Source organism: Erpetoichthys calabaricus, chromosome 3 (genome assembly GCF_900747795.2).
Source record: "Erpetoichthys calabaricus chromosome 3, fErpCal1.3, whole genome shotgun sequence".
In the NCBI taxonomy this organism is placed as follows: Eukaryota; Metazoa; Chordata; class Cladistia; order Polypteriformes; family Polypteridae; genus Erpetoichthys; species Erpetoichthys calabaricus.
This window is the reverse complement of record NC_041396.2, coordinates 291,089,304-291,116,930: the sequence shown is the minus strand read 5'-3', so window position 1 is coordinate 291,116,930 and position 27,627 is coordinate 291,089,304. Positions and strand designations below refer to the sequence as shown.

Genomic DNA, 27,627 nt, shown 5'->3' with positions numbered 1-27,627 from the left:
AACTTTAGTACGCTTTCACTTTGGTCAACCAAATTTTACATACAAGTATTAGATACAAAACGTAGATTTCTGTCAACTTTTGAGCTATTTCCGTTAACCTTAAGTAGTACTTTACCTTTTATTCATGCAGCTGCAGAATCCGGTTTAATGTAAATAATACAAAAATATAATCATTGTCTTGTGGTTTACTCCTCAAATATCCATCCCCATATCTAAGTATGCGAGAAAGTCTAGGGGAGACCCCTCCTGATTTTTTTGGTGGGTAAACATGTATTTAAACCACCAGTATATTGAGGCAGGTGCTAATTTGAGGTGTGGATGCTAATGGAGAGTTGTTTTTTTTTTTTTTTTTTTTTTTTTTTTTTTTAAGCAGTTAACTAACATTACCAAATACCTTTTTAATATGGATTTCTGCTGCAATCATTTTCACAGCAACATCACCAAGGACTGTATATAGAATGTGCAACAGTATTCAGTTCAAATGAACTTACAATACTAGCCCATGATTAAAAAAAAAAAAAAAAAAAATATATATATATATATATATATATATATATATATATATATATATATATATATATATATATATATATATATATATTGTTTTCAGAGAAGTATTTACGATACATATGATTAATCACTGGAACTAAAACAAAGGCCTTAGAAAATTTCCCAGAGTGAAGCTGGGTAACACAGCTAGTATATTATAAAATATCTTCATTACTTACAAGCTCTGAAATAGTCTTGTTTTCCTTTCCACAAATGTACTTCTCTTCTCTCCTCTCTCTTATTTCATTTGTATCAGACTGTTAATTATCCCCTAAGCAAAAATGGAATAAAGTTAATGGCTGGCCATTTTTCAGCAGTAGTGCAGCTTTTGCAAGAAATATTTCCCTGCCACCTGAAGTAGAATGTTTAAAATCACAACTTAAGCGAGTACTCCATCCAAAAATTATATATTTTTTTTATATGTTACTTGCCCCACGTAATTTGCATTGATGGCTGAGAAAAAAATTAAATGTCATGTTTTGACACAGAATAGAGATTAAAAAATGTCTAATATAATAGAAGTCAATTGTGACCAGTGCTGTACAACAGAAACCATTGTGGAAAAAAAAAATCTCACGTTGCTCATGTCGCATAATTCATATTTCAGTTATACTGTTGTTTGTTCATAACGTGCAAAATGCATGCATTTTTCCTAAAATATTCTTAATGAGGAGGAGAGACGGATCTTAATTTCAAAAAGGTGATCCCATGTGACTTGCCTTTCCTATATATAATGTGTGTTGATCTTCCTAGAAGTATCTGTTAAACTGTATTTTACCAAAAATATTAGCTTTTTAAAGTTTTGTGCATTTGACCGGATAACTGACATATGAATTAAGCAACACTAGTAATGTGAGAATTTTTTTTTACCCCCATGGATGCTTTTCACATCATTTGTTGTTGTAAAGAACTGGTTACCTGTGGCTTGTAATACATTTTTTTCCTATGTTCTGTATAAAAAAATGAAGTGAAAAATGTATCATTACAAATTACATGGGTAAGTAGCATATTAAAAAAATATCAATTTTGGGTGGAATATTCCTTTAAGATGCACTTTATTATTTCAGTATACAGTAGTGCTGGGCGGTATGGCCAAAATTCTATATCACGATATTTTTCAAAATTATACCAGTTTCACGGTATTCAGTGGTATTTTTTTCCGATGCATGAGTGGATGTTAACCACATTTTCCACTGCAATTACTGGCTAAGAATAACGTATTCCACTGTCATAAGAACTGTACAAAAAACATTTTAATGTGCACACAAGTATTAGTACAGATTTGCATGGCCCCATAAATTGATAGTTTTCAAGGGGGTGGCACTAATGAAGAGAAGGAATCACATTGCATGACAGATGCAGTTAAAATATAGAGACTTTTTATTGAACAAAGTTTGCAAACAACTTAAACTAAAATTTTGACAACACATTTTCAACCATCCAAAGAGGCATTTACACTTACTAAAATATCCAGAGGTACTTGTCAAAAGTTGTATTTATTGCAGTGAACATTTCTTAAAAAAGGAATAAATAGTAAATATTTTTTGTAAACCAACTACACTTTGTTAATGTTAACAATCTCTGTCCTCTGACACGTTAAAGTGACTTTTTAAACAATCTTCACCATCATTAAACTGCATAATATTTAAACTAATGAATAATAACAATAAAATAAATAATAGTGCAACTTCCAGTAATAATACTATTACTTCCAAAACTTCAAAGCCCAGGTGCATTACACAGTATTCACCAAATTAAAATAAAACAAGTGCAACTTGGTGATGACATCTTTACCAGCTGAACCATCATTAAGGCAAACTACATTAATATGGACCTTGCTTCAAGCTAAGCTATAAACATAAATAATAAAACTGCAAATTGCATTTATAATGCTATTTGTGGTATATCCCTACGGAAACATATTAGGGCCATGGTGAAGAAAAAAAAAAACTGTCGAGAATAAAGTCGATATGTTGACTTTATTCTCAACATTTCCACTTTAATCTCAACGCTTATGTCGAGATTAAAGTTGACATTTCCACTTTATTCTCAGTATTTATTTTGTCATTAAAGTAGAATGTTGTAAACTAAACTTCATCCTAAAATCAATGTTTAATTTACTAGATTTTCTCAAACCCCGTCATATGTTAATGTAGCACTTTAAATGCTTTGTGTTAAGTTTTCCCTGACCCAGTTGTTAATCACTACGCGCTTCTTAAACTGACCTCCTCTTGCACTAAGAGGAGGCGCAGGCAGCGATCACCACACAGAATACATTCACTTCATGATATTCATACTCTCTGAAAATGTAGAATGCTAAGATAAATTTTCATGATGAAATGCATTAAAGCAGGTATTAAACATACACGGTAGTGCTGCTCCCTTGCAGTAAGGGGTCCCCAGGTGTACGTTCAGTGTAGAGAACTTTATGGCAGGTGTGACGAGGCTCCAAAAAACTGGATGTATAAATGGGTTCGTGATCTGATGGTCGGAGACACGAACACAGAATTCAATGGATGTTCTTCTGGGCGGGATTTCTTTATTGTATGCGTGCTGTCTGTCTGATGGACCAAACCCCCACTTCCTATCCTTCCTTTTTCTTTCTCTACATAACCAATCACCACACAATAAACGTCTTTGTGAAATTAAAACTAGTTATAAACTTAGACCACGGAGTGTTCAGAACTTTAAAAAAAAAAAAAAAAAATCTTAAAGCAAGCAAAAATCCCAGCAAGCATTGTGTGCGAGGCAGGAGCAACTCCTGAACAGGGCACCAGCACATCGCAGGGTGAATACGATCAATATATACACTAGCAGGGTCAATATAGCATAACAAAACCCCACATCCTACATGACTCTGAAAGGAAACTGAAGCAGGCCGAGTAAACCCACCAGATAAACATGCAAATTCAAGGCAGGGAACACCCAGGACCCCCTTGCTGCCATGCTACCTTTTCCCAAATGATTAATACATGCTTTAATGCATTTCATCATGAAAATGATATCAAGTATTTATCTTAGCATTTTAAATGTTCAGGGAGCAGGAATATCATGAAATTAATGTATTCTGTGTGGTGATCGCTTTCTGCGCCTCCATTTAGTGCAAGAGGAAGTCAGTTGAAGAAGCACATAGCGATTAACATGGCTCGGGGAACACTTAACACAAAGCATTTAATGTGCTACATAACTTATGACGGGGTTTGAGAAAATCTAGTAAATTAAATATTCATTTTAAAATGAAGTTTACTTTACGATGTTCTACTTTAATGACAAATTACGAGAATAAAGTCAACATGTTGACTTTAATCTCGACATAAGCATCGAGATTAAAGTGGAAATGTCGAGAATAAATTCAACATGTCATCACATTATTACCCAGTACCCAGGTACATTACACAGTATTGGGGAAAAAAAATAAAACAAGTACAACTTGGCTTGCAGTATTATCCAGTAGTATAGAAACAGTATTCACACATTTGAACATAATGGTCCACATCCAACCGTTTTAAGCCAAAGTATCTCCAGACAACAGACACAGCTCCTTTTTTCGGCAAAAGTTCTTCTGTGTCATCACGTTCAACTTTATCATCTGCAACAGCTTCAGTTTCAGAATGTTCTCGGTCCATTTTCACCCTTCAATACCTCTACTAACGCATGTATTCCATTGCATGCTTGTTTAGCGGTGCAGCAGTGAAAAAGGTCCCCCCTTAAACAGTTTCCCGCTGCGCCACGTTCTGAACGTTGTTTAGGCTATTTAAACTGGTGTTGCGGTATAAGAAAAATCCATATCACAACAAAAATAAGAAACGGTTTTTGGTATGAACCGGTATACCGCCCAGCAGTACTATACAGTATATCGGGACTTGAGGTTTAGAAAGAAACTATTCATCGTGTGGCCCACTCCTGCACACACCCGCGCTCACACTTAATGCTTTTTCTTCTTTTTCATTAATCATTGATACTTTTATTTCTTGAGTATTTCTGTTCAGCTGTTTAGAGAAAAATGAATAATGCAAATAAGTGGCAATGCTGTTGTTTCAAACCAAATTACTCAAGGGTGCCATGGTCCTCTCCAAACTCTGGCAGATTTATGCCTGTTGTATTTGAAGTTATGTTAAAAAATGGCCAGAAGCTCAGACTTATTGCCAGGGGATTTTCTTTATTATATATAATAGTTGTAAATTCACTGCCTTGCCTTTTCATGTTTGTAAATGTTGATAGAGCATCTAGAATTCTCCCTTCAGTCAAAAGTAGGAAACGTATTCCTAAATGGGAGTTGGCTGGTGTATATGAAATAAGGGACAGATGCTTAAAGCAGCAGTTTGCTTTTCATGTCTCTGAAGTATAGCCCAAGGGGCAAATGCCTCATTATAGTCTGCAGAAGGACTCCTTTCCCCACACTTTAAGAAGCTCTGACAACGCCCTCTGAAGTGGTGTGTGAAGGAGAAGGGCCCTGTGCTGAAATGAAGCATCATATTGTGTGGACTTTCTGTGCACGCTACCTATACATATTCAGAAATCTTATTATCATATCTTAAATATGCGCTGACTTTGAGGATCCGCTGTTGAGTCAAGAAGTCTTGTTTGCTTGGGCTGTTTTTATGAATAAATGAGCACCATCCAGCATGCAGTGACTAAGCCTAACTGTGCTTAGAGAAGAAATCACACTTTGCTGCACTGCATACGTTTTGCAAATCATCAAACTGTCACACACTGTTGCCCTCAAAAGTGTGAAAGAAAAACATCTTTTTTTCTTCACTACTTTTCTCATGTATTCATTTACAGATCAACTGAGTTTCCTAAGCACCACTAGCTGTGACCATTCCTTATCTTTTTAAAAAAAAAATTATTTCTAATATTTTTTCTCTAGGAGACCTGGATAGAGATACCAGAGCCATCATTGCCATCTTTAAAACTCGTAATAGTCCAGTCTTTGAACTTCTTCCATGGTAAGTATTTATTTTCCCACCTTGGCAAGAATCAAGTTCATCCATCTGTCACGCCCAACGTCTTTAATCAAATATGTGAATTTTAGATTCTGGCCTTTTAGCAACAGATAACTGACAAGATCCTGTTTTGAAGGGGGTCAGTACTCTGTAGCATGGCAAATACAATCGCAGTCACAAGTTCAAATATCATATTGAAACAGTTGACAGCTGTCAGCTGACTGTTACAAATATCACAAAGAAGACCAAATACCCAAACACCATTTCTCTCTGAATAAATTGAGCATTCAGACATAATATAAAGGGTGTTAATATCTCTTCTTGGATTTCCCGTGAAGCTGCTAATTGATCATCATAGTGGCTGAGCTGCTTTATATTTGAAAACTACCATTTAAGAAATGTGATGTAAAACAAATTGAGTTTCTTTGGAAGAGTTCTGTAGGACAAAATGCCATTGCTGCTCTTCTCTTTGTAACGTAGCATAAGAGACTTTAGCTACAGAGCTTAGCTGCAGTACATTCAATTAAAATTTAACGTCAGACCCTCATTTCAGGAAAAAAAGATGTGCAGCTTTTCTGCCAGATAGCTATAGTGGGGTCATTTTTTTATTGCAGCATTTTTGCCTTATCTGATAAGGCAATACCAATCGCAGTTGAATGACACTTTTATAGATGTTGACAGTTCAATTTTGTAAACCTATGATGAACAAACCTCTGCACCTGTAATCAACTAAAAAGCCTTTGTGCTCCCAAGATAGCAAAGTTAAAATGTCAATTTTTTCCTCTATAACCTGTTGTTGGCCTTTTTGCATCAGCCAAGACAGAGTTCAGCTTCTAATCCATAACGAAAACATAGCCTAAAGTGGTCTCTGCAACAAAAGGCTAGTGCAACCCTCCCTTCTACCCAAAGGATAACACTGGATAATGAAGATTTTGCTTCTTGAACACTTTTGGGTGCATCTTATGGATTTTGGCTTGCTCATCACAAAAATGATCTCTTTTATTTTCTAATCACTTAACCGTTTTATTGCCAATAACATTTTTGTTTCTATAATTCATTGTCAAACAAAGGATGTAGCTCATGTGCTTTACAAGAAATCAAAGAAAAAAACAAATGGGTAAGAAAATGAATTATTGTTATACCTAAAATAGTAAACAAAAATAAATCACGCTATCATAATACAGATCTACAAGTAAAGTAGATTTCTTATTTATATACAGTATGTCCCTAGTGTTTGCTTGGTGTGTGTGTGTGTGGGTGTGTGCCCTGCGGTGGGCTGGCGCCCTGCCCAGGGTTTGTTTCCTGCCTTGCGCCCTGTGTTGGCTGGGATTGGCTCCAGCAGACGCCCGTGACCCTGTGTTAGGATATAGCGTGTTGGATAATGGATGGATGGATGTGTTTTCAAGTCTCTAATGATGTGTTCAAAGCTATGGTCTGATGTCAGGGGAAAAGATCAACTTTCGGGGACATTTTTTTTGTGTGTTTTCCTGACATAACTTTACATGTACAACAACTACAACTGGAGCATCTACGATGATCCAAAAGTATGGACTCTGCTACTAAGGGCTCGTTTATACTTCACGCTCAGAGCACGTACGCGCCCACATCATGGCTGCCATACATTTCCAGCGTTCATTTGATGCGTCCTCTGAGCAGGTCCTCAAAAATTAATGTGACGTGTGCGCAAGTTGCAGTACCAGCAAAAAGTCGGGGGGGGGGGGGGGGGGGGTGCAGTTTGCTAAAAGTTGGAATGTGACGTCAGAGTCTCTGGTTACTATCTACTTGTGACAGAAAGCCGCTTTACGGATCCTACGAGATCGATGTGCGCGCTTCGATGTTTGATGAATGGTTCGATGTGGTGAAGCAAAATGCCGACATGCAAATGCATTTGTGGTGCTTTTATATTCAAGTGTCACATATTTCCGATCATAATGACACGATACATTTTAAGTCTCACATATCGTCTTCTGTTCCGTCTGTTTCATCCTCCGTACCTGACAGCTGCACAAACAGCTATAGATCGCCACACAGAACACATTAAATGTATGATATTCCAACTCTCTGCACATTTAGAATCCTTAGATTTATACTTGATATCACTTTCATGATGAAATGCATTAAATTATGTCTGTTAAATTTTACAGATAAATCGTTAATTTTGTTTAAATAATGAATACTGTTGTTAATTACACACATGGGGGTGACACGGTGGCAGAGCGGTAGCACTGCTGTCTCGCCAGGAGTCACGTCACTGGTATTCTCTGCCTGGAGTTTACATGTTTTCCTTCTGGGCTTCCACACTGTGCTCCGGTTCCCTTCCAAAGATATGCAGATTTGGTGATACTAAAATGACGCTAGTGTATGTGAATGCTTGTATTCACCTTGCGCTGAGCAAATGCCTGTCCAGGGATTGTTTCAGCCTCGTGCCCAATGCTTTCTGGAATGGACAAATCCCTGGATTAATGGATTTAATCATTAAACATCCTTTTCAGAGATATCGTGGTAAGGTGTCATCAGAATTTAATGGGCATTCCAGGCAATTCACAACACAACAAAGCCAAACCTGTTCTCACCGTGATGATATCTCGCACTGCCACCTGATGGATTCCTCCTGATTTCCGTAAAGTACACGCGCAAGTATAAACACTACAACACTTGCGTACCAGGAGCATCCGCTGCAGCATGTGTCGCGTCGCGTGAAATATAAACCCGGCCTAAGAGTGCTGCTTGGATATGTCAAGTACTGTTGTTTCATTTGTGAATGGGACATCCGTGCTAAAGAACTGCATTACTTTAAAAAGAACTGGCTTCTTTATCAGCATTTGGTTCCAGGTCAGAAAAGTCCGGCAAATAAACCCCTTGTCTCCCCAACAAAGATTTTTTTTTTTTGGGCTTTCTCAGTATTAAACTTGGACTGATTCAAAATTTTGTGAAAGTTCATGAACAAGGAAGGTGAAGGATTTTTTTGAGACAGATGGTTACATAGATAACTGATGCCAGTCCAAACATCAAAAATGTCGTCAGTGACATGCAGTTGGAAGGTCTGCCAGAAAATCTCATGGACAGCTTTCAAGGATATTGTTGAGAATTTTCTAGGCAAATACAGAGCACCAAACTGTGCTTCAAGCATACAAAACCATAAACTGCAAAAATTCACCAAAGATTCATTTTCTGCATTCACACTTAGACTTCTCTGCTAATCTTTGAGACTTCTTTTCTGCTAATCTTTGTATTAGGGCAATTGGAATTCTTCAATGGTGGTGCTGGATACCAAAAAGAGAAACTTTACACGATGAGTAAAAACAAAGAGGCAACAAAATATTTTTTTTATATTGTTTTTTTTCCCCAAATACTTATGGTATTAAGTCAATCTAAAATTATATTTGTGTTCAGAGGTCTATCAGAATTGCCAAAAAGTTTTAAGGAAGAGAGCCCATTATGAAGACAGGATTTGGTGCTGCATTGATATAGTGAGAGGAACATGCAGGAGAGACCATATGTAAAAGCAACACATTTGATTTGCTGAAGAAAAGAACTGAACAACAACAACCCCCCCAGTTAGTGTATGTATTTTATGCTAACAAAAAAGAATCACTGTGTAAGACCTCAGTCACTGTAAACAGAGTACAGCACAAGGTGCAGCCAAACAGGAAAAAACCTTGACAAAGGAAGATGAAATGCGCTCATTTTTTCCTTCTTTATATGAAAGTGAATATCTCTCCTTCATCCCAAAAGAGAAAAGTTTTCGAAATAAAGTGTTACCTCTATGCTATGGGCGGAGTGGTGGCTCTGAGGCTAGGGATTTGCACTGGCAATTTGAAGGCTGCCGGTTCGAATCCCGTAAACACCAAAAGTGACTACTTCGTTGGGCCCTTGAGCAAGGCCCTTAACCTTAACCGTCCTGGGTATGTCGTTAATCTGCATCCAGCCCTGCAGGTAGGTCCTCCAATTTACAGGGAAAACTTAGGGGTTGGTGGAAGAATTGGCACTCCAGCCACCATAAAAAAAAAAACTCGAACTGGATCCATTCCATCTGAACTAGCCACCACCAAAAGGACACCGGAAAAGGAAACAGAAGAGAGAGTATGGGTTAGTACAGATTTTAGAGCCACCATGAATAGTTATTATAATGAATTGGATATACATTGGAGCATCAGGATTTATATTACAGTGAAGTTATGAGAAGGCCATGTTAAAATAATGTGTTTTCAGCAGTTTTTTTTAAAGTGCTCCACTGTATTAGCCTGGCGAATTCCTATCGGCAGGCTATTCCAGATTTTAGGTGCATAACAGCAGAAGGCCGCCTCACCACTTCTTTTAAGTTTTGCTCTTGGAATTCTAAAGAGACACTCATTTGAGGATCTGAGGTAAAGATTTGGAATATAAGATGTCAGACATTCCGATATATAAGATGGAGCGAGATTATTTAAGGCTTTATAAACCATAAGCAGAATTTTAAAGTCAATCCTGAATGACACAGGTAACCAGTGTACTGACATCAAAACTGGAGAAATGTGCTCGGATTTTCTTTTCCTGGTTAGGATTCTAGCAGCTGCATTCTGTACTAGTTGCAAACGATTTATGTCTTTTTTTGGGTATTCCTGAGAGGATTGCGTTACAGTAATCTAGCCGACTGAAAACAAACGTGTGAACTAATTTCTCAGCCTCTTTCAATGATATAAGAGGTCTAACTTTTGCTGTTTCTTAAGTGAAAAAATGCTGTCCGAGTGATCTAATTAATATGCGATTTAAAATTCAGATTACAGTCAACAGTTACCCCTAAGCTTTTTACCTCCGTCTAGACTTTTAATCCTAATTCATCCAGTTTATTTCTAATAGCCTCATTGTATCCATTATTGCCAATCACTAAGATTTCAGTTTTCTCTTTATTTAGCTTGAGAAAGTTACTATTCATCCATTCTGAAATACAAGTCAGACATTGTGTTAGTGAATCAAGAGAATCGGGGTCATCAGGTGCTATTGATAAATACAGCTGTGTGTCATCAGCATAGCTGTGGTAGCTCACGTTGTGCCCTGAGATAATCTGACCTAACGGAAGCATGTAGATTGAGAAGAGCAGCGGACCCAGGATAGAGCCTTGTGGAACACCATATAGGATATCATGTATCTTTGAGTTGTAATTACCACAACTAACAAAGAATTTTCTCCCTGCCAGGTAGGATTCAAACCAATTTAAGACACTGCCAGAGAGGCCCACCCATTGACTAAGGCGATTTCTAAGAATATTATGATCAATGGTGTCAAATGCGGCACTCAGATCTAAGAGGATGAGAACAGATAAATGGCCTCTGTCTGCATTTACCCGCAAGTCATTTACTACTTTGAGTGCAGTTTCTGTGCTGTGATTTGTTCTGAAACCTGACTGAAATTTATCAAGAATAGCATGTTTATTGAGGTGGTCATTTAATTGCATAATGACTGCCTTCTCCAGAATTTTACTTAAGAAAGGCAGGTTAGAGATGGGTCTAAAATTTTCAAGAGCAGAGGGTTCAAGATTATTTTTCTTAAGTAGGGACCCCCGTATCTAATGATGAATTTACTATGTCAAGAATATTATCAATTAGCACGCCCGATACTTCTTTGAAAAAATTTGTTGGTATTGGGTCAAGGACGCAGGTGGAGGGTTTCAGTTGAGAAATTATTTTATGTAAATCAGGTAAATCTATCCTAGTGAAAGAGTTTAATTTGTTTATAATGGAATGCTGGGGTTTAGGAGGATCCATAGTGTTGGGGAGATATACTATGTTATTTCTAATATCATTAATTTTTTGAGTGAAAAATACAGCAATAGCCTCACAGGTTTTACTGGAAGTACTTAGGAGGCATTCCTTTGAGTTACCTGGGTTTAACAAACGATCAATCGTCGAGAATAATCTTAGAGAAATAGCAGCGCCTCTCAAGACAGACTGTGTTATTGTATTCTGTTATTTTAACTTTTAATATTTCATAGTGGATAGTTAGTTTAGTCTTCCTCCATTTACGCTCAGCTCTACGGCATGTTCTCTTTAAATCAGACACTCTTTGGGTCTTCCATGGTATAATAATGCTAGAAAATTTTTTAACTGTCTTTTCAGGTGCAACTATGTCAACAGCAGCTCTCACTTTAGTATGAAATCTTTCCACCTTACAATTTACATTATCCTCGCTATTATAGTTGGCACTATAAACGGACTGATTGCTTAGAATGTTTGTAAGTTTTAAAGCTGCTGATGAGTCAAAGAAGTGTTTTTTTTAACAATATGCTTCTCATGTGTGTTTTCTATCATTATTTCTATATTAAAAAGTAGAAGAAAATGGTCTGATAGACCCGTATCAATGACCTGCTTTATATCAACTTTTAGTCCTTTAGTAATCACTAAGTCTAACGTATGACCTGCTTTATGTGTAGGCTGATTAACGAGCTGTCTCAAATCAAAAGAGTCCAGGAGGTTCATAAATTCTTTTACTTTTTGGTCACACTGATTATCTATATGAAAATTAAAGTCGGCGACTATTAAGAGTGTGTCATAGTTGGTAATTAAAATTGACATTAAGTCAGAGAATTCCTCAAAGAAAGATGCGTTGAATTTAGGAGGTCTATACACGGATAATACTAGAACATGAGAATCTCCATGAATAACAACGGCGAGATACTGAAAGGACTTGAATTTACCAAAACTGACATCTTTACACTTTAACCGGCTTGAGTAAATGTTTGCCAAGCCCCAGCCTCTCTTTCCTTGGTGATCTGCACGAGTAAAACTGTAATCCGGAGGCGCAGATTCGATTAAAACAGCTGCGCCATCTGAGCCACGTTTCACTTAGTGCAATAAAATCTATTTTTCTATCACTAATAAGATTGTTGATAAAAAACGTCTTGTTAGTTAAAGATGTAACATTTAATAGTGCCATATTTAATATTTCGGAGGGGCAGAGATGAATACTATGCGTTATTGATATTTGGAACAGGAACAAGTTATTTTTATTAGCGCCGCTCTGTGCGTATTTTTTGTATAACCTATAATCTGTTTTTATAGTTTTAATACATTGTTCATCTAAAGTAGTAATTTTAATTAAATTATTGGTGTTGATGCCGTATTGCCTGGATTTTCTATGTGCATTGAGATTGGTTATTACAGTATTCATGTTGTGCACTTTTACGGAAGATTTTATTAAACAATTATGTCCTAGCACAGCAGTAGCATTTCGGAAGGGGTTAAGAGTAGAGATAGATATACAGTATCTAAGGTAATTCGTTTTCTTGACTGTTTTCGGAGAAGACCCGGGCGCCAAAACTGTTCGGATGCAGGCCATCTCGCTTGAAGAAACGCGGTCTTTCCCAAAAGAGGTCCCAGTTGTTGATGAACCCGATGTCTTGATTCTTGCAGAAACCCTGCAGCCAGTTGTTTAATCCTAGCAGACGACTGTAGTACTCGTTTGATAGTCTGACGAGAGGTGGTGGACCCGAAATGGAGATCTTTGCCAAGGGGGTCCTCTCCTTCGTGTCTTTAATTAGTGCTGCGAAGTCAGCCTTGAGGATTTCCGACTGTGGGTGCCTTATGTCGTTTACGCCGGCATGCAAAACAATCGCTCCAACTGCCCTATTTTTGTGCTTCTCGTAGGTTGCCGGGAGCACGTCTCATCACATCTCGGACACGAGCACCGGGAAAACAAGAAACAAACGATTTTCGATTAGGGCATGCGATATTGATGTTTCTAACAATAGAATCACCTACAACTATTACATCACCAGGAGCTGAAGGCAAACTGGGGACGCGGAGAGGGTCGAACCGGTTCTGAGTCAAGATGCTCACCTGTGCCGATGAAGGTGTTCTGGCCTTGAACCCCCGCCTGCATAGCTGAAATACGCCGAGGTCATCATCGGTGTCGCTCCTATGAGACGCGGGGGTGAAGTTCACTTGAGCTGCACAACGCGGGGTGGTTGTTACGCCAATTACAGATGGGGAGGACAGTTTATCCAGCAGCCGAGCCTACAGATCCCTAAGGGGTCTTCGTCTGGACAGGAGTTTCTGAATCTGTTCGTCGAGTGCCTGGAGTTCTTCTACGACGACGGCAACGCGATTCATCTCACTGTCGGCCATTGTCTGCTTCTGCTTCCGCTTCGTGCCCAAGGAAGAATGAGAGAGAGAGATTGGTTACTCCAATCAGAAGTAAATGTGGACAACAAATAAGAACAAGTATAATTCTTCTCTGTGTCCCATTAATAGGAGAAAGAAAGAAAAAGATTGTGTTATTTATAATTACAGTATATACATTTTAATTATCTGTTATCCTTGGTAGAAAATAGTTTATCGCCACTTGCAGATTGCACACAAAGAAAGTGAAGTATGATTTGTGTATACCTTTTGTCAATTCGTGAACTTGTTCATAAATTGAAATGTGTTATCTTTTCATAGTTCTGGCAACCTGACTTGGATTTGAGGCTGAGTTATACCCTGAGACCAATTTTAAATTATTATTAAAAAAAAAAAAAATTGTCTTCAGCGTGATTCTATAGCTTATGACCAGTTTTCAAGTAGGGGACAGCTTGAACATTTTCAATATCTGCTTAAAGTAACACTTTTGAAATGTGGGTTGTCCTTTTGTTGTTAGATAGAGAGTGCAATTTGGTCAGTTTGCAAGTACTGTGTGCTTGAGATTTAAAAATGCTCATCTGTTTATGAAATATGACTTTCAAGGGAGCTAAATTAGTGGATAAGGAAAATGCTGCCAAGAATGCTGGCTTAATCCAGAACATAAGCAAACCAGACTTGGCACCGAGAAACGTTATACTGTTTATTATGGACTTAAAAATCATAATTCAAAGCGATTGAAGAATCAATTAATTTAAAAATGTGCTGCCTGCTTTTTTTTTTTTTTTTTTTTTTTTTACAACTTTTCACATTTTTGATTTTTAGTTTTCATTGTGAGCAACTAACTTGCTGGTCTGCAGAATATATGAAAAAGCTGCTACTGTGTATGTGTATGTATAAAATGTGTTACAATAGTAGATACCTCTGCGTACCAACGTAACCAGGCAAGTCCCAGATATGTGAGAATTAAACTTGAGAAGTAATTGTTTATGTGAGGGTAATGTCAGTGGCGTAGCTCGAGTTCATGCCGCTCTGGGCAGGGCGGTGCTTCAATTTGCCACCCTCCAACATATCTGAATATGTTAACCTATTCAAATAGAAAATTAAAATGATGTATCACACATCACACCCCCGCTACATCGCAGATTTATTAATACTATTATTATTACTAGTGGGCTCCGCCCCTTTCTCGCTTCTCTCGCCCACCCCCGGGTTTGGTTTACCGGATAAATAATTTAAAGAGATTATTTTCATGGGAATTGTTACATATGCATTATTTTCATTTTTACTTTAAAACTTTTGTAAAAACAATATCTGTCCTTTATTTCCTGCCCCAGGCGTGGTTAAATCTCTTTCTCGCTGGACTTATAACGCTGCTCGCGTTATGAAGGGGGGGTCTGAACGCACGCTAAAGAGATGTGATTGGTTCAGCTGGTGTCTTGCTGCTGCTGCTGGCCAGGTGTATGTTGTGCTTGTCGCGCTTTGCGTCAATCACTTAAAAGCCTGTACAGCAGCTGTCCTTTTGCCACTTCGCGTCTCTGGCGCTCGCTTTGTGAAGGGGCGGAGCTGAACGCATGCTAAGCCGAAGTGGACAGATCAGCTACTGGCTTTGTGCTGCTTCTACCAAGATGCCTGTTCTGCTTGTCTCTGTGCGTTCTGAAGGAGGGGGTGGGGGGGCAGAATGCACGTTAAGGAGAAGTGCTCGGATCATCTGCTGGGTTTCTGCAGCTGCTGCTGGCAAGCTGTGCATTCTGCTTGTTGTTGTTTTAAGAGCTGGGAGCACCTGAAGTCTGTCTTCCAAAAGCATTCCAACAACTGCTAGGTTAGATGTCCGTGAACTTGTTTTAAATTGTTTGTAAGCAGGGCGTGTCGTCAAAGTGTCTGTCCGAGGTGTTCTGGTCTCGATTGCTTCGCTCAACAACCCCCCCAAACCCCTCCCCCCACCAAGTTCCCCGGAGGCGCACTATGCTTCTGCCACTGCGCATTGTGAAGGGGGGGAGCTGAATGCACGCTAAGGAGAAGTGGACTTTGTGCTGCTTCTGCCAAGATGCTTGTTCTGCTTGTCTCTCTGCGTGTCAATCATTTAAAAGCCCGTACAGCAGTTGTCCTTCCGTCTCACTGCCTTGTCTTGCATGACGTTAAAATGTTTTATAATAGAGAGATGTTACTCATATCCTTAGTCCGACATCCACATATCATATGTGTTTACAAAGTGTGTTTTAATAAGTTTACATGTGTTTAAAGCGTGTGGGAGGGGTATTTTAAGGCTTAAGCTATAAAAAAAAAATAATTATTTATATGGTCTTTCTATATCTCGGATTTTCACCTATCGCTGATGGGTCTGGAACGTAACTTCCGCGATAGGCGGGGGATCACCGTATACAGAAAAATTAAGATAAATTTTGCATTGATTTATTCATATATAGAGAAACAGCAATATTTTTTTTTATTATTTTTGAAGCATTTGTGGATAAATATCAGAGAATTTTACTTTTTTCATTCATGGGTGATATTTTTCTGAACCCTGCTGCTTTCACACGACTTGTACTGAGCCTTTTGGACAATAATGCCGCCCCCAAAAATGTGCCGCCCAGGGTGGACCACCCCCCTCCACCCACCCCTAGCTACGCCACTGGGTAATGTACAATAAAAATAAACAATCTTCTCTTCATTGTGCTTGAATATTTGGTTAGGTGGCTTGTTAACTATCCCACCTCATTTACCAAACCAGCCAGGACTTCCACTCACCTTCCATTTCATCTCACATATTTTTGAAATATTTTATTACAAATTCAAGCTTTGCTCTTCTCCCGACATTTATATTCAGTTGGACACTGGGAAACTCAATATGATAATAATGTCGAAGAACTTCCCCAGAATGATGTTTGGGCTCTGGGAAGACCTACACAGCCCAATAATCAACTGGGTAGAGTGTCCTCTTATAGACACTCTTCTTTAATAGGACCACTACTCTTTAGTACTTTCAGCCCACACTATATCCCCACACACATTAGGTAGGAAGATTTCAGCACTATCCTGAAAGGGCCTTCTGCTACTACTTTAATCTCAATAGTGTACTTTCCTACATGGTGCAAATAGGATATCGACTCCTGGGATACCCGGTACATTTAAATGCCCTACAGCCAACCTCAAAAGGGGCTCTCCATTCACCACCATACTTTATTTTTCACTTGATGTATGCCAAGCCTTTTCCTGGTTCTGTCCCATGCTTATGTATCTGTTACAACTTTTAACAGTAAATAAAATTGTCTTGTTTGTGTATTTGTTTTTTTGACATTTTATCCAGTCACTGGGTGGGAATGTAATTAGTTTAGTAAATGGGCTGAAGGACAGGCAGGCACAATCATGTAGTGGCTAAGGTTATAGAGTTTCTTAAAACCGCAGGTTTGATTGTTGAATTCCCTACCTGTTGAGAAACTGCTAAAAAGGTACATAAACAGTTATCTTTTATCTTGATCTTGCAGATTGCTTTGCATGAAGGCATCACACAGATCTATATATAAAAAATGTTAAGGGTTTTGTCCATCTGTCACATAATTATTTGCTAACCATTGGTGCTAGAACCTTTATCTTTGTCATAATCGAAAGTTAATGATATATGCTGGTGAGGCAAATAAATTTGGTTGGCAGCAACTTCTGTGAAGTTATCAGGATTCGGTTCATGTCTTTCTTTTCGGCAAACTGTTTGACTGGGTGACAACAGCTGCGACATCTTCTGAGCTTGAAGTGCATTGCTGACACTGCTCACAAGAACAACAGCAGTGCCAGCATCCTCACACCACAGTGATTGTTCACCAAAAATACAGTGTTGCACACTGTGATGGTGGGAATGAGAATTTCGATGGCCACATCTCCTGAGCACCAAGTTTAACACATGAATATACTGTAGAGCATTTGAGAAGCTGCCTAATACTGTGGCTCAATGACATGCCACACATACTCTACACTCCATAATACAAGAACACCAACGATGGAGAAGTGTATGCTGGGCAATTGCCAAATACTAAAAATTTCTGCCCATATGCAAACATTGCTTTTATGGCCTTACTTCAATACTCTATATGAATCATCTTTTAAGGATCGGAAGTCTGCATGTTTCCTTGTATGCAATAATACAATGTAGCTGATTTGATTATATGAATACTGCCCTATATAATACAGCACATAATTTTGCTATTTTGGGATGATTGGATAGGAGTTTTATTTCTAAGCAGCAGTGAGCCTTAAAAATTATAAAAATCATGTCTGGTCTGGCACCTTGTAATGTCTACGGGGTACTTTATTGGAAATCGACTTGACAACTCCAGCAGTGGTTCTTAATTTCTGCAAATGAAAAGGCTTCCTTTCACAAGACAAGTAGGAGTTATCCATCATGGCAAAGAAAATTAAAATGGATTTTTTTTCTCCTAGTCTTATTTGCCAACTTTAATCAGGTGTATTTTTTTTTTTTTTTAATTTTCAGGAATAACACATAAATAATTTGATGCAGAGAACAGAAAGATCACTTCCCAGATTATTTAAATTCTTCTTTGTAAAAGACTTGTTTGTTCTTTTACCCATGCACTCCCATGGCTGGCTTGGAAATTACTGCTCTTGTTCTAGTGATCCCTGTGTAGCCTTAATGTTTGTAATTTGTCAGAATGAAGTGTAATTGGTGGTGAAAATGAGTTTTGACAGGCTAGCATCTGAGGGCAAGAAGGCCAAAGCAGTCTGACCATAGTGTCTTTATTGCTACTGGATTTCCTGACTACCCCCACCCCCCTCCATCCCCATTTAAAGTGACCAACATCTTACAAAAAAGCCTTTGCTGCAAGGATTGAAGTGCTTTTTCTCAGGCGTGAACCTGCCTCTTTGTAACGGTACATGCTGACATTCCTGAAATTAACGACAAGAATGGTTTATTTTTTTTTTACCAGGACCAGATCAAATATTATTTGTCACAAACCATTCCCTGTATACATGTTTGACTTCTGTCCTGTGGCAGTTTCCCTAGCTTGACCGTGTGTCCCTGTGCTTTTGATTCCCAGTAATGTCTGTATATGTGAGAAAACCTCATCAACACAAAAATTCCTTGGTATCCTCTCAGAACTGTTATTTTCGTGAAACCTTTTTTTTAAGCATGAAAGAGCTTCCAGGCTACATAAATAATTTGTGACTGCAGATGCATCGAATGTCTGTTCACCTTTGAACCTAAATGTAATCTGTAGGGACTCTAAATTGATCCATAGCTTTATTGGAAGAGTGTTAACATCATGTCAGTAAAATCTGAATACCACCAGCTCATGCTATCTGTCATCCCTTGTCTTTATTCTTTATGGGCCATGTTGAGGTTAAAGCATGAATTTAAGATGGGGGCAGTGGATCACAAATCATTTATCCTGACTGGTTTCAGTTGTTTCATGCTCTATACATATGGTTGTGCTCTTCTTTCCTATTTGTCTGGCTGTCTAAACCATCTGTTATCTCACACATTCTATCTTTTTGACATATTGGAGGAAAGGACCCAGGAGACCAACTGTGACAAAATATATATAATTTATTTATTTATCAGTTACATTTAGCAAGCTATGAAATGAACATGGTCTGCACTGAGATAGCTAGGCCTCAGTCTAAATGTTTCTGTCTTGCTACATTGATTTGAATCAGAAGGCTTCTTATAGAGGCACAGTTTTATATTGATATGTGTGTTCTTTTGTTCAGTATTTCAAATCTGTCCCTGTTTTGCTTTATTATGAACTAATTTTGCATGTTTTCAAATTATCAGTACTGCTTTCTTTCAGTTATATATGTACTAAAGGTTAAATCCCGTTATAGCAAATACCGAAGTAACGCAATTTTCAGAATAACAAATACTTTTTGTGGGCCTGGACAAACGTTCATAAAATATCATGTTAATAGATAGATACTTTATTAATCCCAACGGGAAATTAACATATTCCAGCAGCTGCATACTGATAAAAAAAACAATATTAAAGAGTGATAAAAATGCAGGTATAACAGACAATAACTTTGAATAATGTTAACGTTACCCCCTCGGGTGGAATTGAAGAGTCGCATAGTGTGGGGGAGGAACAATCTCCTCAGTCTGTCAATGGAGCAGGACATTGACAGCAGTCTGTCGCTGAAGCTGCTCCTCTGTCTGGAGATACTGTTCAGTGGATGCAGTGGATTCTCCATGATTGATAGGAGCCTGCTGAGCGCCCGTCGCTCTGCCACAGATGTCAAACTGTCCAGCTCCATGCCTACAATAGAGCCTGCCTTCCTCACCAGTTTGTCCAGGCGTGAGGCGTCCTTCTTCTTTATGCTGCCTCCCCAGCACACCACCGCGTAGAAGAGGGCGCACGCCACAGCCGTCTGATAGAACCTCTGAATCTCGTTTTAATGAAATATAAATCTCAATATAGCAAACATTTTTTTTCGACCAAAAATGGCCACCAAAGATGATAATGTAATGCAAAAAATACTTAATGCCACTCCTACACTCTTCCGAGTCTTGGGAGCCCTGCAACAGGTTGTCTCAAAGAGAGAGACAGTCTGTTGCGAAATTTCTGGTCTCAGGCAGGCTAGCACCGAAGTCAGTGCTGCACTGAGCGTCCGTATGAGTAATTGTGTTTTGTGCGAATACTGTACTGTTTGAGTTTCAGAACGCTTCTCAGTTTTCTTTGAGATGAACACAAAAAAGTGATAAACTGGATTAGTTTATGCTGAAAGAAAAATTAACAATCCTGGAAAAAGTTGTGTCTGGAATGAAGAAAAACGATGTGGTGAAAGCATTTTGGAATCACGCCTTCATCTTTATCTAATGACTTGTTTTCATTTCTAAGTTGCATTCCTAGTAGTAATGCCACTACTTTTAGATCACCACAGATGTTGTAGTTGTTATGTGGTATTTACACTTGCAATATGAGAGGAAATCACAAAAACATGAGATTGCAATTAAAAGAACGTGATAGGAAAATTTAAAGGTGACTTTTGTGATCAGCAGAAGAAAACGAAGAAGGTAAACCCAAAAATATGCAAGAAGTGAAATGTTTGTTGTTGAGTATAATCTGTTTTCTGTTCCATATCTGAGTATTTATCAGCAGTGGTTTCCACATTGCTAACACAAACTGTTCCAATCAATCCTGTTACTACAGATGTTTGCAGATAATGAATGTAAACCAGCTGCCTGTCTAACGGACACATTTGTTTTCCTCTCTTTCTCTGTGTAGTGGATTTATCCAAGGCTGTGTTGGAGAAGAGCCACAGCTGATCCAGTTCCACATGCAATTCAAAAAGGGAGCTTTACTGACTGTGGTAAGATGCTGCTGTTTACTTCCCATGCTCAGAGGTTTTCAGCAAGATCAATATGAGTAAATTTGTGTTAATATAATAAGGCAGAAGGTGCATTATGCTGAGGTTTTTGCCACTGATTATCTGGGATGGAAACCCACAACCACTATATGGTCTTTCAGTAATCAGGGTTTCTAGCTGCACAAAGCTAAGAATATTTGCCCCATTACAATGAAGGAAAAAGTAGTTTCTTTAAAAAAAAAAAAGTCTATTGTGGGATTTTTATCGTGGCTGTACAAGTCGTCTCCAGCATTGTAAAAGATCATCAAAGTTCTATTTTCACTTCTATTGTTATATTTCCACACTATAATGAGTTTCTTACTTGCATGTCTCCTACTTATAAGTGACAGTAATAATTCATTAGACTTAAGTGGACTAGAGGCTACCAACTCCTTTCAAAGATATTTGGATGATCTCCTGACAGTAGGTACAAATAGGGTCTTCTATATTCTTTAAAGGGAATATGGACCCTCCTTTATGTTTTCCAGGGAGGTAACATAGTGTGGGACTATTGTGAATGAATCCTTACAGAAATGTATGTATAAAAGCAAACATCTAAGCAAGCCAGTTGGACTTGATTTAGTGAGTTAAAGGTTTAGACCCTGTGAAACCTCAGAGAGGAAAACTTATGAATAAAAACTTTTTCTGACCCTGACACATGCAAATCTAAAAAAGGCTAAGAAAAAAGTGTTTACTTTGTAAAACATTACTTGAGTACCCTTCAAATTTCGATAAATATAATAATTTGGATTGGGGAACACAGTGATCCCTTAGAACAGGGGTCTTCAATCACAGTCCTGGAGGGCCGCAGTGGCTGCAGGTTTTTGCTCCAACCCAACTGCTTAATAAGAAGCACGTATTGCTCAAGTAACACTTCTGCTTCACTTTAGTTGTCTCGCTCGTTAAGATTTTGAACCCTTATTGCTTATTTTAGTCTTAAACAGCCATATTCTTGGCTTTTAATTGCTCCTTATTAGCAATAACATACAAATGACAAAAGAGACCAGCATTTCTCCATTTAGCTTGTTACCATTTACACCTGTGTGTATTTATTATGCAGTATTGGGTTAAATTAAATACTTGGAAGGAAATTGAAGAGGAAAAAGTGAAGGACAGAGAATTACTCATCCATTTTAGCATTCAAATCATTTGGATGATATCCTTAGAAAGGGAAAGAAAATCCAGGATATAAGAATTACCTGACATAGGAGAGTTAAAGCACTAACAAGCCATGAAATTAAATTATTGGCAAGAATTGCTATCTAATTAAGCAACCAGGTTAGAACAAAAACCTGCAGCCACTGTGGCCCTCCAGGACTGTGATTGGGGACCCCTGCCATAGAATGTTAGTTCTTTGAGCTTTTTAAAGCATACAACTCTAAAACAAAATCTTGTTCTCTGTGGAGATTTGAATCAAACCAAACTGAATAAAGTAGTCCGAAACAGTCTTTCTTAAACTTGTTTTTTTTTTTCACAAATCAATCTTGCCCTTCTTAGTGACCCAATCTATGATGACCGACCATCAGATTGGAGGGGTCCCCCATGGAATTAGGGTTTTCCCTCTTGGAGAATCGATGCCGACAATCAAAACAGAACAGACACTTTGCAAAACATACCCTTTCTGATTAAATACAATGGTGAGTCACGACGCTGCACAACCCATAACGCGGCAACCTCTCACCAATTTTGTGTCGTGACCCTTAGTTTAAAAAGTTGTTGTCTAAAGCATCATTCAGTGCAGGTTCTCATCATCATTGTTTTGGAGTCTCAAGGAGATATGTAATTGTATATTTAACATGGAATAAGCAAGAAGTAGAAGACAATTGGTAAGGACAACGGGGAATTCTGGAATTTGCCTTCCAAACAGCTGTTTATTTTTGCGAGTAATGTATATTTTATGAATCCTGTCAGTTGTTATTGGTGTGTGGGGCCAGATGCAATTCTCAGGATAAGGATACAAGTCTGGGGGCAGATTGTTAAAAAGTCTGTAACGAATAGCAGCAAAATCCTCTATTAAAATGGCTCTGCCCACAGGGTTTTTACCAAAAACTCGCACCAATTTCCTCCTGTCCATGCATTTAAACTTTGATGTTGCAGTGTCCCCTATCACCTCACACATTGGGCAGATATTTTAAGAAGTAGCCACAGAAAGACGGACAGGGCAAAAGAAACTGATGAACAGACTTCACACTGAGGAAAAAATAGAAAGATAAAATACCTGTTATCCATTCAAGAGCTCAGAAGTACAAGGTAACAGAAGCTTGATTAATTTCTACATCTTTCTGGCAGTTTGACTATAGCAATACTACATGGCTTAACGATAGATCCATATTACTAACCGAGAATGGTAAACCGGATGGCATGGACGCAGGTTTACTAACTAAACCGGATGGCATGGACACAGGTACACGGCAATGGGACCATGTAATGTACTGCGCAGGCGCTTACAGCGCACGTCTCATAAACCGCAATTGAAGTCGTATCCACCGCGAACGAAGGACTCCCGGCCCAAAAATGAAACAGCTCAACTGACATGAATGAGAAATGAAGCAACAAGGCGCCCATAGCTAACGACTACTGACACAGCCACGCCAAAAAGAGGATTCTGCGCTGCAGCCCGGATTCAAACGGAAGAGGCTACGGCGGCCCCACAGGTCCACAAAGATAGTACGAGAGGCTCTGGCGTCACCGCCATATTGTGAGTGGCACTACTATGGAAGGCGCTGGCGTCACTGCCATATTGTGCATGGCACTACTGCGGAGTGAAGTTAGGAGTAATGTGCTGCTTGGGATTGTACAAACCGCTGAATGCTTTACACCAAATTCAAACACAATACAGCTCAACGATACAACCACGAGCTCACCTGGATACGATCAATGAACGCAGGCGCTTACAACGCGCGTCTGAAACTGTGGAAGCACAGCAGACACGGGTTCAGAACGAACGAGCTCGACTGACAGATATACAAACACAAGCCCTGCTGAATAAAATCAATGTACGCAGGCGCGTACAACGCGCATCTAAAATGCTGCAAGCAAAGCGGGCACGGCTCCAAGACGAACAAGCTCAACTAATGTGTTTCAGGATACCCAACGCCGGGGGTAGGCGAGCGCAGCGAGCAGGGGGCGGAGCCCCCCTTGTCATAATATAAACAATACTTGCTATGTATACACTGCATGTTAAAATGCTGTGACTGTAGTCTGGTATGGCATGTTTGATATTCCAAGTTAGACAATTTTAACTCGCCTTAGGTGTTCGTTTGCAGTCAGAAGATAGATGTTTTGCAGCCTCTTGCATGGTTCAGCTGCAGTGGTGTCAGTGTTATTAAACACATTTACTGTGCAGTTATATCTCCTGTGGTTTGTTGTAATCAACATGTTTAACAGGAGTTCATTATACTTGGTGTGTTTGATTTAAATGCATATTTTACAGTCCATATTTCCACAAAGTAAACTGACAATTCTGTGAATTTCACTTTGACTCCTACTTTTTTGTTGTTAAGACTTGGCCCAGGTTCAGAACCGGGAAAACACTTTGAAAGTTTAGTTTAATGTAGAAAAAGTACTACACGTGGACCAAAGGAACATCACTTACCAATACAAGATGGGAGACACTGTCCTACAGGAGTCAACCTCGGCTTAGATGTTGTATCGGCATAAACCCCTAAATCCTTTTCATTGTGTTGAACCAATTATAAAGGGAAATCAAATATTAGGTTATAACATAAAAACTGTTGAATATGAATCGAGGGATGTTAAACTTTATAATGCACTAGTGAGACCATCTCTGAAGTATTGTGAGCAGTTCTGGTCACCACGATACAAGAAAGACATAGCAGCACTTGAAGCTGTGCAGAGGAGAGCAACCAGGTGCATCATGGGATACTGTGACAGACTCTGAGAATTAAACCTGTTTAGTATAGAGGACACTGCACGAGCCACCTAATCAGTTCTTAAAAATTCTCAAAGGCACTGATAAAGTAGATCCAGCAGAATTCTTTCAATTAAATGGATAATCAGTGGAAATTAAGCTGAAGGGCATTTAGGGCTGAAGCCAGGAAGCACTTGTCTAGTCAAAGAACTGCAGGAATATAGAACAAACTACAGAGGCATGTAGGTGAAGCTGAAATCTTAACAGTGTTTAAGAAGTGCCTCGATGAGACATTGGGACAGCTTAGCTCTTAGCTAAACGAGCAAGCTTGATGGACTGAGTGGTCTCCTCTTATTTGTCAGGTTTCTTTTGTTTTTATGAGACAGACCGAGACTGCATCTAGCCACCAGAAATGCATCATTTATATTTTACCACTAGCCTAGTGATGTCTCTGTACGCCAAAGGATAACATGGTTTTACAGAATGTTTATTTCTTTTAACAAGTTATAATAATAATAATCCTGGTGACCCCTAAATGAATCCAGCCAAAAGAATTTTTACACTTAGGTAATGCTTTTCTCACTAGTCTAAAAGTGCTTCACATAGACAATGGGAAGCCACTTCGTTCACCACCAATGTGTAACGTCCACTTGGATGATGTGATGGCAGCCATTCTAGCGCAAGACAATCAGACAATCGTCTGTTTAGCCAGGTCATCAAGGGAACACTCATCTTTTTTGAAAATATGCCCAGGAATCTTTTATGACCATAGAAAGTCAGGACTTTGGTTTTATATCTCATCCAAAGGGTGGCCCCTGCTGGCCTCACCAACACCTCTTCTAGCAGCATCCTGAGCTTCTTTGGTTGATCTCCCATCCAAGTAATGGCCAAGCCCAAACATGCTGTTCAAGCTTCAGGTGGATCACCTGTTCTGAAATGCAGTTGGTAGAGCTGCTTAAGTTTGTTTTTGACACACAATGTATTCTCCACACACACGATGAACATTATATATGTTTAACAAGGGTCTTCTGTGGACACTTTTCGGCCGTGGGTTTATCCATCATAACCACAAGCTGTCAACAGGATGACGATAACAAGGGTGTCATTGCGCTATGCCATTTAAAATCACCGCCCTTACTTTGATCTCCGCCTTCAGGACCTGCAGGACCCTTTTTTCAAGAATTAGTGTGTTTTTAAAGACTGTGGAACTTTTGTAGCACCACAGGAATGCTGGCTATTTGCAGTTCATGTAACTTTTTCTTTTTTGTTTAAACTCTTACTTCAGGGTATGTAATTTTCTTTCAATCAAGAGCTATTCTTCCTGGGGCTTGGGCGATAAATGGTGCTGCTTGGTTGACCTGGAGCCCGCTTACAAATGTGTTAGCAGTTTGGACTTTGGAAGGTTATCGGTGAAGACAGAGTGCCGCACTTTGCACTATATCATTCTCTATAGCTGCCTCCCTGGTGCACTGCTTTGTGAAGACACAATCGTTACAAAGCAATAAAGTGGGGGGTATGGGGTCTTCCTAAACTCCTAATTGAAAGTAACCAGGGACCACATGTGGCTCAGGGCACATACTGTACATTGTGCAGGGAGTCATTGGTTCCTAAAAACAAGCCCTTGTGGTGTGAAAATACCTATTGTGAACTGTCTAATTGTTCCCATCCCAGCCGCTTCACACTCGGCTGCGAACCGATCCAGAGAGAGCTGAAGATCATGGCCTGATGAAGCAAACGGGACCACATCATCTGCAAAAAGCAGTGACCCAATCCTGAGTCTACCAAACAGTACCCCCTCAACGCCCTGGCTGCGCCTACAAATTCTGTCCATAAAAGTTATGAACAGAATCGGTGACAAAGGGCAGCCCTGGCGGAGTCCAACTGTCACTGGAAACGGGTTCGACTTACTGCCGGCAATGCGGACCAAGCTCTGGCACCGATTGTACAGGGACCGAACAGCCCTTATCAGGGGGTCTGGTACCCTATGCTCTGAGTACCCCCCACAGGATTCCCCGAGGGACACGGTCGAATGCCTTTTCCAAGTCCACAAAACACATGTAGACTGGTTGGGCGAACTCCCATGCACCCTCCAGGACTCTGCTAAGGGTGTAGAGCTGGTCCACTGTTCCGCGACCAGGACGAAAACCACACTGTTCCTCCTGAATCCAAGGTTTGACTATCCAACGGACCCTCCTCTCCAGGACCCCCGAATAGACTTTTCCAGGGAGGCTGAGGAGTGTGATCCCTCTGTAGTTGGAACACACTTTCTTAAAGAGGGGGACTACCACCCCGGTCTGCCAATCCAGTGGCACTGTCCCTGATGTCCATGCGATGTTGCAGAGGCATGTCAACCAAGACAGTCCTACAACATCCAGCCTTGAGGAACTCCGGGCGTATCTCATCCACCCCCAGGGTCCTGCCACCAAGGAGTTTTTTGACCACCTCGGTGACCTCAGTCCCAGAGATGGTGGAGCCCACCTCTGAGTCCCCAGGCTCTGCTTCCTCATTGGAAGGCATGTTAGTGGGATTGAGGAGGTCTTCGAAGTACTCCCCCCACCGACCCACAACGTCCCGAGTCGAGGTCAGCAGCGCACCATCACCACCATATACAGTGATCTTCAGCTCTCTCTGGATCGGTTCGCAGCCGAGTGTGAAGCGGCTGGGATGGGAATCAGCACCTCCAAATCCGAGACCATGGTCCTCAGCCGGAAAAGGGTGGAGTGCCCTCTCAGGGTTGGTAGCGAGACCCTGCCCCAAGTGGAGGAGTTCAAGTATCTTGGGGTCCTGGTGAGGTGTTCTGGGCACATCCAACCGG

The 27,627-nt window shown here is 39.6% G+C and overlaps 1 protein-coding gene across 3 annotated transcripts in view; it reads left to right on the top strand.

The window, feature by feature from the left end:
* Positions 1 to 27,627, top strand: part of aaas (achalasia, adrenocortical insufficiency, alacrimia) — a 137,036-nt gene that overhangs the window by 106,908 nt on the left and 2,501 nt on the right. For all 3 annotated transcript variants that reach the window (XM_051924357.1, XM_028798517.2, XM_028798516.2), the window contains exons 15-16: positions 5,420 to 5,498; positions 20,821 to 20,905. In XM_051924357.1, coding sequence (XP_051780317.1) covers positions 5,420 to 5,498; positions 20,821 to 20,905 — 164 coding nt within the window. The remainder of the gene's footprint in view (positions 1 to 5,419; positions 5,499 to 20,820; positions 20,906 to 27,627) is intronic.